The following is a 12,838-nucleotide window of genomic DNA, read 5'->3' on the forward strand; positions in this document are numbered from 1 at the left end:
ATATCACAGCAAGGCACGATTCCCAATCTGAGATGAATCACGGCCAAGCTTTATGACTTCCAGTCACGACGAAGTCTGAAGTAAACTGATAACATAAAAACATTCCAACCTAACAGCTCATTCAGACTACGGCTGACTCACAAATTCTCATTTTCCTGCTAAAATATGCCAGAGGGGTGAGATAACTTCACTTGTTTCCAATGCAAAATGTTCCTGCATCACTTTTCAGTCGCATGAAATGTGACTTCTGTATAAAGACATTTCATGAAAATCTGCCTCAGAAACAAAGATCCAAATCTTGATTGCTGGCCAGATTTATTTTGGAATAAGTGAAGATTTCAGGCTCTATAAAGCAAGAAATGGCTTGTTAAAATGATTTTTAAGATTAAGTAACTGACTAAATAGACTAGTGGCACTGGCCAGCTTTAGGTGAAATATGGGGAGAACGTTTTTGCTCTTAGTCTCTGTCCTAACAGATACAATACAGTAGAGGTGGAGGAGCTGCTTCCTTTAAAGCTCCTTTTCACAGCAGCAGAAAAGAGTAATCATTAAAATATTAAATATAATACGCTTCTTGCTTCTAGCATGCTTTTGTCCTGGGACTTCTTACTCTGCTGCAGCCGCTGACTGATGCTTATGTTGATCCATAGCAAAGATTGTCCCCTCACTTTGACTCAGGAATCCATTTCATTCTAATCGCATCTGAACCCAGATCAACCTCAGTCAAATCAGAGCGGCTCTTGAACTTGTTATCGTGCATTTATGCTCTATCTTTCATTCCTCACAAAAGAAAACTGGCCATGGCCTCTCCGGGAGTTATCATTACCATTGTCAAGAGTTCTTTTAATCGTTTCCTTCCTTTTCCACATAAGCTGGTCTCCTTGAAAACATTATGAATCAAAACACCAGATGTTGCCAATGCACTGCAGTGATTTCGAGCACACACGTACCCAAGTTTGAGCGCGTGTTGGAGCGTTCAATGATGGCGTGCTTGCTGGGATTGTTAAGGACTGAGCGTTTGGCCAGAGAGATGTCCGCTGTGACGCGAGTGATTGATATTCTGAAACAAAAGGACAAGAAAAATACTTGATTTCTTTATTTGACATGAGACAGGGAAACAAACAAGTGTACTCATAGTAATAATTATTTGTATAATAATATTGGAAGTGTGGAAACTGCAAAAATGGTAAACCACAATAACGTAGGACACAATAACACCGGTAACAAAATATAATCAAACTTAAGTTTATGGGTCTGCTGCCCCAGTGCATGCTGGGAGGCTTACCTACACATTAAACTCATTATACTGTACAACTCCTCCTGTTGACTTTATTAAGAGGAAGGATAACGTTACTCTGGTTTTGTCGAGTTGCCTCTGGTAGGCAGTGATGCAATGTATAAGTCGAGGGCTTTTATTGTGAAAGGGAGACAGAATTGCATAGTGAAAGAGAGGCTTTCAGGGAACCAATCTAAATGCAGATGGTGTCATTATTCTACAGCGATTACATTGTGCAATCAACATTTACTTTATAATGAGTTTAAGCAAAAGTCTCGTCTCTTTCCTCTCTAAACCAGGGTTTGCAGAACATGACCCAAAGGGGAATTAACAGAATCCACTGCAGCTGCTGGTGGTCTGAGTGGATCTTAGTGTTAGTTAGTGTTGTGTAACTTCAAGGCCTCTCTGCTTCGGATGGGTGGATGGACTCAACATTGAGTAAGGAGAACCCGGCTCTGCTCTAGGGCCCACTATGACCTATTAAGGACATGGAGAGGGCCTATTTAAAGCAGCAGCACACATCTCCAGGCCAAACAAACTTGTTACACACTCCCTTGGCTAACCTCAGGGGACAGATAAATACCAGCGTATAGAGTTAGAGAGAGAAGGAATGAGGAAGGAAGCAGGATGAGAGCTTTTATTTTAAAAAGGTCACTGGGAACTTACCTTCCCTCGAATCTGTGTTTCAAAAAGTCAAACAGTGCTTTTTGCATCATGTCTGTCACCTGTGGACCGGGAATGTAGGGAGATATAAAGAGATCAAAAGGGACACACACATTTTGCAGAAAGTTTCCCAACATAAGGCAGTGTTGTGTTTGAAATGTTTGAACAGTTTTGACCTCGTAGCCCTTCAGTGACGGTCCCACCAGAACCACGGGCCGCATAGAAGGCACAACGTCGTACGGAGGAATGTGTTCCGCCTTGAGAGATGAGAAGAAAAAAAACAGTTGCACACATTTATGGGGACAAAGTAAGCAATCACCATCACAAATCACTTGAGGGATTTGGAACAACACTGACCTAGACTAGATTTAAAAGCACTGGAACATTGTGAACCATGAAATGGGACGTCCCAGCTGGCCCGACAAAACACAAGCTTTGATTTATTTAATAGATTTGGCAGTTTACTTTCACAAATGTCAACATCATCACGTTGTCGATACTTCAAAGCAGCTTACAGTAAACTACAATATTCTATGATGGATTACGATTTTTAGATAAATCCTCTCATTTCATGGTTCTGATGTTATTGCATAAAAAGGAAAACTATGTGAAAGGAAAGGTTAGTCGGTCAGGGAGAAGAAGCCACGGTAGTTTAACAGAAGCTACAACTGAAAAACAGGTCGAACAACTTGCTCATTGCTGTCGGGACAAAGCGGGAGCTCAGTCTGTGTAACAGCCTCGGTTTGAAATCAAAATCATAGAGGTGATTTTGACAAAGGTTTTTAAAATTATAGCTGAAACAATTGTCAGGTGATGGACAGAGTGAGGGACGTCCCGTTCAGATTAGCATGATCAGTATTGGTGCTGATCGGGTTTCAGCCATGATGTGACTGGTACACATTAAACCGTTTTTTTTGGCCAATTGGCTCCGGTAAGAAATAAAAAGACAGTATAATCATCTTGCTTTTGATGGAGAGAGTATTCTTCTGGTGGCTCACTTTGTTACAGCGAGTGTCACATTTAGACACTCAGAGTTATTTGCATAAGTTTGGACAGATTGTCATTTTAATTATTTGTACACCGCTGACATTCTGTCAGTGAGGCAGTGAACCTGATGCTGCTCTGAGTCCCCGGCGTGTGGATGTGTCAGCACACTGGAGCAAAATTAAAGTACTCTCTCTCTCTTTAAAAAAACAAAACTCTGTTGGAGACCAGACAGCTGGGAAGCAGAGAGGGTTGACTACTTAAAACTTAATTATCATATCCACAACACAGTATTTATTTTTAACTATTCTTCCAGTCTGCTATGATGAGTAGATTTGCTCTTCCTGCTCTCTCCACTTCTTAACACTTTCTTTCTGTCGTCAGTGTGCTTCCCATGGGACGTTGTGTCAGCATATTCATGCATTTTCCTTTTACACAATTAAATTGACTTAATTGAATTTTAGTTTTTACATGTTAAGGAGATTTCTATTGATTTTATATACTTTTGGCGTATTGCAAATATATTGTGATAATAGCATTTAATGCTGCTGACACAGATGCAAATATCAATAAGGGGTTTATTTGAATGCAAAACATTGCACCTAATAATGAATGTTACTTGCTCTGTTACGCAAGAAAGCTAATATAATATAAAATATGCCTATTAAAAAGCTGTTGACACTGAGCTCTCACTCGAACAGGATGACAAGTTCACTTACAAACACAAACAATCACAAACACGACACAGAGGATTGCAGGAGCAGTGAGTAGGGTGAGAGGTCAGTACAGAGCTGAATCTCTAAAGAGACGGTTTGTACAGTTCAGACCACAGAGGTCATCCCCAGACCCTGCTTAGCTGGTGCACTGCACGCCACGACTTACCGACTTCTGCTTCTGCTTAGCTGTGGTGAGACGGAAGAGGAGAAAGAGAGAGGTTAAGAACAGGCATGCATGCTAAAAGGACGGGTGCACGCGGTGGAACGAGGACGGTGTTGTAGACAAACAGGACGGGCGCTAAGTGAGGCCAAGCAGGCATTTAGTCAGAGTTGTGCGGCAGGATAGAAGAAGACAAAAAGAGGGTTGGGTAGTCCAGGATTTACCTTCTTAAAGAAGGGCATTCGTTTCTCTTTTGCTAGGGGTGACATGACAGTGTTTGGACTGGCTTTAGGGGAGCGCAGGTTGACTGGAAGCTCATTGTCCTCGAGGTCTAAGTCTGTGGCGTCTATGTCAATGGCTACACACAGACAGACAACACCATCACAGATGAACACAGGAGGTCACAGGTAACGGGGAACATTTCTCATTGACAGTAGCACAGAATATACAGTGCGCTACTACACATCGACAGCAAATGAAACGTACAAGTACATTTATGGCCATTAAAACATAAAACAGGAAAACGTCAACTTTGCTGGTAAAAAAAAATACAAAATATGAGAAATCTATGTAGTGCATCTTACCTTCAACTTGAATTCAAAGGTTAAAAGTTGGTTTAAAAGATCAAAGACTCAATTAAGCATACAGTTGGCGTTTTAAAGTTGCCCATCTGGCTACTCACCAGAAGAAGGAGGAGTAGATTTCCGTGAGTTAGGAACCACTTCACCTAAACTAGAGGATGAGTTTGCTCCCAATTTACTGAAAAGAGAAAAAGTGTTTCACATGATCACGAGATCAAGATTTAATTTAATTTCAGTCGATCTCTCAGCCGAGACAGAGAGCTCAGATGAAGAGGAGGGTTTTTACCTGGAGTGGAACTTGCCCTGTTTGGCTCTCTGCTCCTGGAGGATACGAGTGTTTTCAAGCTTCACTGGACTGGGGATGAAACCGATTTCACAGCCTTCCTTCACCAGGCGTCCTATCCACCAGTCGTTGTTGAATTTCTACACAGAACAAGTAAAGACAGTAATCTTCTTCTCCTGCTCATCACCCTTAATTCCCCCAGCATCACTGTCTTGAATATCTTCTCTGATTTGGAAAGTTAACCACTCACCTCTTTGACATGGAGGAAGTCTTTAGCCTCAAAGGAGATGGCCATGCCCGGCACGGGGACATCATCATCGTGACACGGGCTGTAGTTGACATTTGTGCGGACAGCAAATGCAACTGGTTTGGTCTGCCGAGAGGAACAAAGATGGACATGAATGAAAATGTCAGATTGTGCAAAGGATATCCGCATGAAAGTCGAGACCATTCAAATGTTTAAGATGTTTTTGTACACCGATGGTGAGCTTTGATTGTTGTCTTTGTGCAAGGTATAAAAATAACCCGAGGTGAGGCTCCGACACATCCAGACTTAGTATCACTCCTTGAATGAGTCTCTCTGCTACAGTCGAAAACACTTTACAATTCAGAGTGATGCAACATGTTGGTGTCTGCAGAAATCACCACTTCGACACTGACAAGACTCGTGGTCATAAATCAATCCCACATTTTAGAATGGTTGAATCAATGCTGGTCTTCATAGGGCATCACCGCTGACCAGTCCTTAATGAGATGATGCAAACAGCTAATGAAATGTTTCCTGTACTTCTGCAAGCCGTGATATAACCACCAACACTACTGACTGTACACGTATGAGACTTTCTTGCTTTCCAGACACAGATATTTTTGCACAAAGCAAAAGCAAATCTCCTCTGCCCCTAGTGACGCATTACATTTAATAAAACATTAAAGGGATTTGTATAACATTGAATAAGGTCACGTCATGAAAAAATGTAATGGGAGAACCATATGCTCCCAGACAACCCTCTGAATTTAGATCTCTGCAAGAGTAGAATATAGCCACGTAAGACACGCATCGCTCTCAGAATTACATAAAATGCTTTTGGATATAATCTTGGAGCCAGCCTGACGATGGCAGCAACAGTTGGCAACATGGTCATGCCCTCAACCAGATTACATTTGTTCTGCTTGGGACAAGCATGACAGAAGTCAACAGAAAAGCTCAAACGAATGCACAGGGATGTAGCTTAAAGTAATCTCTCAGCGTAAACTCACATGTTGGATATTTACCTGCACAGGACAGACAGCAGGAGGGGAAGGGTGTGTCATATTCAGCTGGGAGCCACATTTAACCCAATAGATCAGAGATTTGACCATATACAGATTTAGTAAAAATGCTTTCAAAGTGCATCATAGTCGTCCTATAATCAGATTCTATCATAGCAACCTAAAAATAAAATGTACCAACAGGTAGCAGCAAGGCAGAACGAGAGTGAATATTGGACTTACGTGTAAATAAGCTAACAGGTTCCCCATATCAACCTTTAAGGTGAAGTGCTCACAACTTGTTACTGCTGCACCTAAGTGGCCAATACATTGCAGGTTTAAATACTCAATAGGAGATTAAACTACTTTCAAAAGATTATTATTTTTCATTCAGCACGTTCCCATTCACCTTCAACCCTTTTACAATGACTGATGGGATTTGCTTGGATCTGAATGCTACGTGAGATCTTTCAAACAGGCAGCGATGCTCAGTGAAGCTCAGCACTACGAGTAATTCATCAGCTTTACAGACCACGAGCGCTTCCTTTCATCATCACTGTCCACTACTGCCTCATTGATATACCACAGGTGTGAAGTGACTGTGACGAACTGTGGGGGATTATGGAAATAATACATTAGTGAAATCCTCCAGGAATAACTTTCCTCATGCGGACAGCAATGTAAATATGCCATGAAGTGATGGTTGTAAGGTGGATATGCGAGTGTGTGTGTGCTTGTGACATGCCCATTATGGATATAATGCAATCCAATGTGCATTGCTGGGACCCGTAGAGGACAAAGCGTCCTTGGCGTTTGCATGCATTGAGTGACGTGGCTGCATGAAGGTATGAGGTCCATTAGTACACGTATGTATGCGTCTCATAGGCCGCTGCCTCTTTCCTCCCTCCCGGCTGCGCTGCTCGCCTTTATCCATCACGTCCGCCTGTCAGGTGAAGCCTTCTATAGGCATAATGACATTTTACAAACCTGTAGGCAATCACGCAGACAGATATGTCCTAACATGCCACCTTATATCCCAGGTTACTGCGGGACTTGTACATAATGGCACATTAACACGGCTATACAGCATCTCTACATCTCCTGACCGATCCCATGCTGCCATGTTGGTTCTTATGTCACACAGGTCTTCATTATGGATGCCGTATTGACTGCAGCGAGGAAGGGAGAAGGACAGAGGCTATGGACCACAGCCAATTAACACCACACAACGCTCGTCACAATAGCCAACCACACCATGAATATTTCAACAGATAACACCTCCCAGTCCTCTGTGCTTAACTCAGTGAACATTCGCCCTTGCTTTGTCTGATTCACAATGCAACATGCCTCCACACACACACACACACACACACACACAATATAAATCAAGAGTCTCACATTGTTTCACCTTGAATGTTGCGGATCGATATGAGCTGCGTGCCCTGGCCTTAGGCTGCACCGAGAGCCTGAACATGTATTATATATGGATATATATATATATATATATATATATATATATATGGATATATATATATATATATATATATATATATATATATATATATATATATATATGAAGGCAGCCATAACCTTCATTAATTTAGGGTGGGAAGATGTTTCTATAATTAGCCACGGTTGCTTTAGTTATTCTGTAGGTATGCACAGTAAGTAATGATAAATGAAGGCCATTGCAGCTACCAGTAAACAGTTGTTCTTTTGCCTGGAGTGAGATTATGTTTAGTTTTTTCAGATGTCTTATCTACATCAATTGTAAATTGTTTGCACTAATTCAACAAACCAGATTCCACATTGTATATACTGTATCCAAAGCTTCCCAAGAGACAAAGTGAGAGTACGGAATTACTGTCTGACTGTCTTACTCTACACCCTAACCCTAATCATTAACCAAATACAACAAAAGAAAAAGGAAACACTCATTAGTCACATAGATACCCTGACTTTTCATCTCTAATATGGGCGTAATATAAATTCCAAAAACCATTGATCTCCATATAGCAACTGTAATGCTCCCTCTCTGCACTCACATTTCTAACAGTTTGTGGCACAGCCTTTCTGATGAACATTTGGATCCTCCCCTAACCCGAGATGCACTTCCTCTGACCCCAGCTCACTCTCTCTGTGGTGGCCAGACCACTGAGAGGCTATTTTTTACTAGTCATTTGTCATATAAAATGCCAGCGGGGATAATCTATGCCAGGTTATCTCTAAAGCCGAGGTATCGTTTTAATTAGTGAGACAGAGAGGGTGACTCTGGAACATAACAACATAGATCTGCTGGATGAATCTGTCTTTGCCAGCTATGAGCTACCTCCAGACAGCGCAGGAGGTATGTCAGCTACAATGGATAGATCGCCAAAAGCTTATAGCTCACAGCTAATGAGTGCACTAGCTGTTATAGACACTAAACACCCAGTAAAAGACAATAAACTAATTCAGACACTTGCTTGAATTATTATGCAAACGTTATCCGATGAGCTGTAAAGCAGGAAGAGAAAGAAAAATGTGCACGGAAGATAGTAAAACAGTTTTATAGCTATCTTGACCGTGCCAGCGATTTGAGTGATTCTGTGGAAGTGAGCGCTGATTGCAATTCCTGTCGCGCAAAGGCAAGCCTGCTCTGCTGTGTGTGTGTTTGTTTATGTGCTGCTAATTGTGGCCCAGAGCACAGCAGAGCAGGCGAGGCTTGGCTCTGATAAACAGTGACGCAGAGCCCTCTGAGGCCCCTAACCTCTCACATCAGCAGCCCCTAACAGCCCGCTCTTCGTCTTTAAAACCAGCGGAAATCATAGTCACCAAGTCAGTCCTGCAGCACTGCAAAACAACATATGATTTCATGTCTGAGTATGGGTGAGGCGAGTTATATAGTAAAACTTTGCTGAGAGTCAAAATCACACCCTGTCCCCCACTAATATCTGACGGGTGACACCCCCCCCCCCCCCTTACCAGGATGAGAACCCGATAGCTAATTTCTTGCCTCTATAAAAAGAAAAAGAAAAGAACAAACATGTCGGCCTAAGAAATGAGAGCAGAGAGGAAGCAGACATCTTCCAATAACAAACCAACCAGTGTAAAGTTTACATTACCATTTAACTGTTGCCAGACATCATTCATTCAAGCATAATAAACCAGTTTTGTCTGTGCACACACACATTTCTATACTTGCGGGGTCCCTTATTGAAACACATTCGCTGCACAACCCCTTTAACCTGAGCTGGACTAAAACTAATTTGAACCTTAACCTTAAAATCTAGCCTTAAAAGTGCCCGGTGGAGTTTTGTTTTGCAAATAAACAAAGCTCTGTTTATATTCAGTCGTGGATCCAGTTTATTATGGGTCATAACACATTTGCAAAGCTTATTTTTAAATTGTTTGCATTCGTGTTTGTTATCTTGCCGTCTTCTTCTTCCTTGCTTGCTTTTTTAGTGGTGAAGTGTGAAAGCAGCGGCAGGTTTCACAATACAAACAAAACTGGAGCTCACTAGTAAAGACGTTGTTCCATCGCACCACTAGTGCTCCACATGGGGTTCTAAAACTTAGGTCTAAAAGTTGAATTGTCCATACAACAACAAAAGCTGACGAACACGTACATGTTGATCTTCTAAAGGTCTGTGCCCCCTGTTCAAAAATGTTCCCGACGAACCCCTCCTGGCCCCACATAGAGCACATGTTTCAGTAGGTAGGGACTGCACAGTGTGACATTAGTGCTGCTGGGTTTTGGATACCAACCTTGGCCTTGTCGAGCTGTGCCTGAGCCTGTCGCTCTGCCTCTCTGCGCACTGCCTCCTTATCCTCCTCAAGGGACACATCGGAGTCTGATGGACGGCTGGTGTAGGAGTCGGCCGAACCCTGCAGAGACACAAACATACATTTGGTATTTACACTTTCAAAATGACAGGTGTCAGAGAAGCGGTGGGCTTCACAGCATCGTGGGGACTTGATTTGCTTTGCATTAACTTTCCGCTTCAAAGAAATGTTCAACTTTGGCGCATTTGTAAGTTGCACATCAGATGTGCCAAACGCACCCACACAGACTGTGTTTAGCTCTGAGCATCAAAGGTTGATTTCATGAAATAATGAATTTGGAGGCTGTGTTGAAAAGAATGAGCAGGAATGTCTTTCTACTATCATCTCTGTAAACAACCTCACAAGGGCTGATTGAATCCGTAGCACATTACAGACACATCCACTTTTTCTGAGAAAGGATGCCAAAGGACACAAACTGTCTTTCATAGAATCACATCCCCAGCAGCTCTTCTTCTATCCTCAGCGCTCTCCGTCGTGTGAGAAACACTGGGGGAAACGTTGAAGAACACCAGGTTCCAGTATGTCTGTGTGTGATATCTGGTTGCAACAGATCTACTCTACTCACACATACCAAAACACGCACGAGTACTACCTTAGACACACTCCTGAGAGCAGTGCATTGGTGCAGCACTCACTTACTTGTTATATAGCTTACTACATGCAAACAGACATAATTGCTGAAGGTAGTTAAAGTAATATTTGCACAATATTGCTATGTAGAACACAGTGTTTAAAAGTTTTATAAATGTCATTAGTGGGTGTTGGCATGAATACAACACACTACAGCACCACATATTAATTTCAGTTTAGTATAATCTTGAAAGACATTAAAAGACTGAGATTAAAAGAGGGGATATTTAACTAAGTGACGGCAGTGGGAGACTTATCCTTACCTGAACGCTACTATGCCTCCCACACAAGGTCTTTCATTCATCTCACTGCACCATTACACTCTGCTGTCTGAGTTAAAAATAGCCTCGCTCACTCGGTGCCTGATTAGAATTACCCAGCCATCACATACGTACAAAAGGAGAATGTCCTCTCCACTTGCGATACCCGACTTGTGTATAGATACAATACATGTGTTGTCATCCACACATAATACAAGGTTATTCATATTTATGTCCATCTTACAATGAATACATCCTGCTCGTCAAAACGCCTCTGTGTCTCTCATCCTCCCTGTTTTGTACCTGATATGAATAACTCATTTGAAAGCAAGCTCATTAAATATCAACAGGGTGCTTTTACTGTCATCACGTCCACGATTATATTATTCTCCCAGTGACTTTCAAAACATCAACAAGCATCTAGACTATGTGTCGAACGCTGCTCAGACTGGAGGTTGCAACACTTTTACATTTGGATAGATTCAGATATAAATGTCCTAAATTGGCATCGCATCGCACACCAGCCTGTCTTTTATGAGCTACATTGGTCCATGAAAAGTGCAGGTGAAAATACCTGGCGTTATTACTCCATCGGGTCACGGCTAACGACGGGGCGTGATCAAGCACACCGTCCCAGTGGGTCAGAGGGAGGTGATGTGGAGCTCTGCCCAGAATGTGACAGCCATAACTGATAACCACATCCAGCTTCTCATCATCGGCAGGCAATACACAACAGTGCCACACTGACCCCCCAACGCTGTGGAATGATGGATCACGTAGAGACGCGCAGATTTACACATGCACAGGCACAAAAAGAAAAAATGAAAAAAGGATGATGTAAACACACTCAAAATCTGCTTACACTGGCATCGGAGCTCTTGACGCGACCTCCCTTGGCTCGTTTCAGCAAGCGGATCCAGGTGGCCTTCATCAGCCACACTGGTCATTCAGTGTCCTGAGCCACTGCCCCTTCCTGCTACTGCTTTAACTACACCTAACTGCGCTGCTGTGGTCACTTTTGCACCAGCGCTGCAGCAGCACTCTGGCTACAGGTACATTCAACACTGTGGCAACATGGACAGCTGGTTCCTGTTACACCTTGCCTGTAAATGCTACCTTCATCTCTGGGTAAATAAATAGATTTGGAGTCAGGGCGCCTTGTTTTTCTGCAGCTCCAGCTAGCTCTGCTGCTATCTGTAGAGCCACAGCTCCTTCTCCTCCTGCTGCTGCTGCTATTGCTGCCGCTGCCGAAGATGGGGAATCCACAGGAGCTCTCTGCCCCGCGCATAATCTCAGCAGCTCTCTCTCCGTTTGCCCCAGTCTCCTTGAGTGCTCAGACTGCCGCTGCAGGTGCCGAGGCTGACTCCCAGTGTGAGTCAGGTGATGCTTCTCAGCCTCCTCGTTCAAGCTTTGGCTCCAGCCTCGTTCTCCTCCTCGTGCATGCTCCACAAGCGATGGATAAAGGCAGTTTATCTACACGAGTCGTGGTGTGGCTGCATGTGACCGACTCTCCTCCTGATGCTAATGAAGCTGCTGCCTCTCAGGTGCTGCAAGCTACCTCTTTCTCACTCTGTGTCTCAGCCCGTCAGTGCATGTCCTGCACACTCCTTCAGTGATTCTGCCGCTCTATCTCTGTCTTTACCCTCCCCTCCTTCTCCTCCTCCTCTGTCACTCCTCTCATCCCCCCCCCCCCCCCTCACAGTCAGTCCATCTGCTCGTTGTGGCTCTGCAGTGATGGGATGTGCATGTGCTATATGGATACCGTTTATGTGTCGACGGTGCATGCTGTTTTGTTCTTTGTGAGCACACAACACTCACCCTGATATGAGCTGTTTATAGTTGTTGAAAAAAAATAGGTGTCACATCGACATCTTCTCAGAGGTGAGGAGCTTGTTCACTGCAGAAAAATCTGCTCACTTTCATCTGATCATTATCGATTCATGCACGGGTTCTCAGACTTTTCCTTTCATGCAATCCTTTGGAAGCCTAAAAATAATTCACGCCCACCCCCTACCCCTGCGGTTAAATCTTTTACCAGCCTGTAACAACATTGGGGAGGCTAAAGCAACAAGACAGGTTTATTTAAATAACATCATTTAGTGTGCAAAAGCTAAACAATGCTGCTCAATCAGACACAAAACACGCGCGGCTCTCCTGCTATATTGTCAGTAAACTTCAGAGCACAATAGGCTTTCTTATGTTTTGAGTTTGA

General features: G+C 43.1%; 1 protein-coding gene across 1 annotated transcript in view; it reads right to left on the reverse strand.

Annotated features, from left to right (window-relative positions):
• The window catches only part of cacnb2a (calcium channel, voltage-dependent, beta 2a), a 50,387-nt gene that overhangs the window by 5,142 nt on the left and 32,407 nt on the right, over positions 1-12,838 (reverse strand). Inside the window, 8 exon segments of the mRNA XM_029457422.1 lie at positions 951-1,060; positions 1,943-2,001; positions 2,116-2,196; positions 3,806-3,825; positions 4,482-4,558; positions 4,667-4,803; positions 4,914-5,036; positions 9,659-9,778. Of these exon segments, the coding sequence (XP_029313282.1) occupies positions 951-1,060; positions 1,943-2,001; positions 2,116-2,196; positions 3,806-3,825; positions 4,482-4,558; positions 4,667-4,803; positions 4,914-5,036; positions 9,659-9,778 (727 nt within the window).

The sequence above is a fragment of the Cottoperca gobio genome, chromosome 20 (assembly GCF_900634415.1).
Source record: "Cottoperca gobio chromosome 20, fCotGob3.1, whole genome shotgun sequence".
Classification (NCBI taxonomy): Eukaryota; Metazoa; Chordata; class Actinopteri; order Perciformes; family Bovichtidae; genus Cottoperca; species Cottoperca gobio.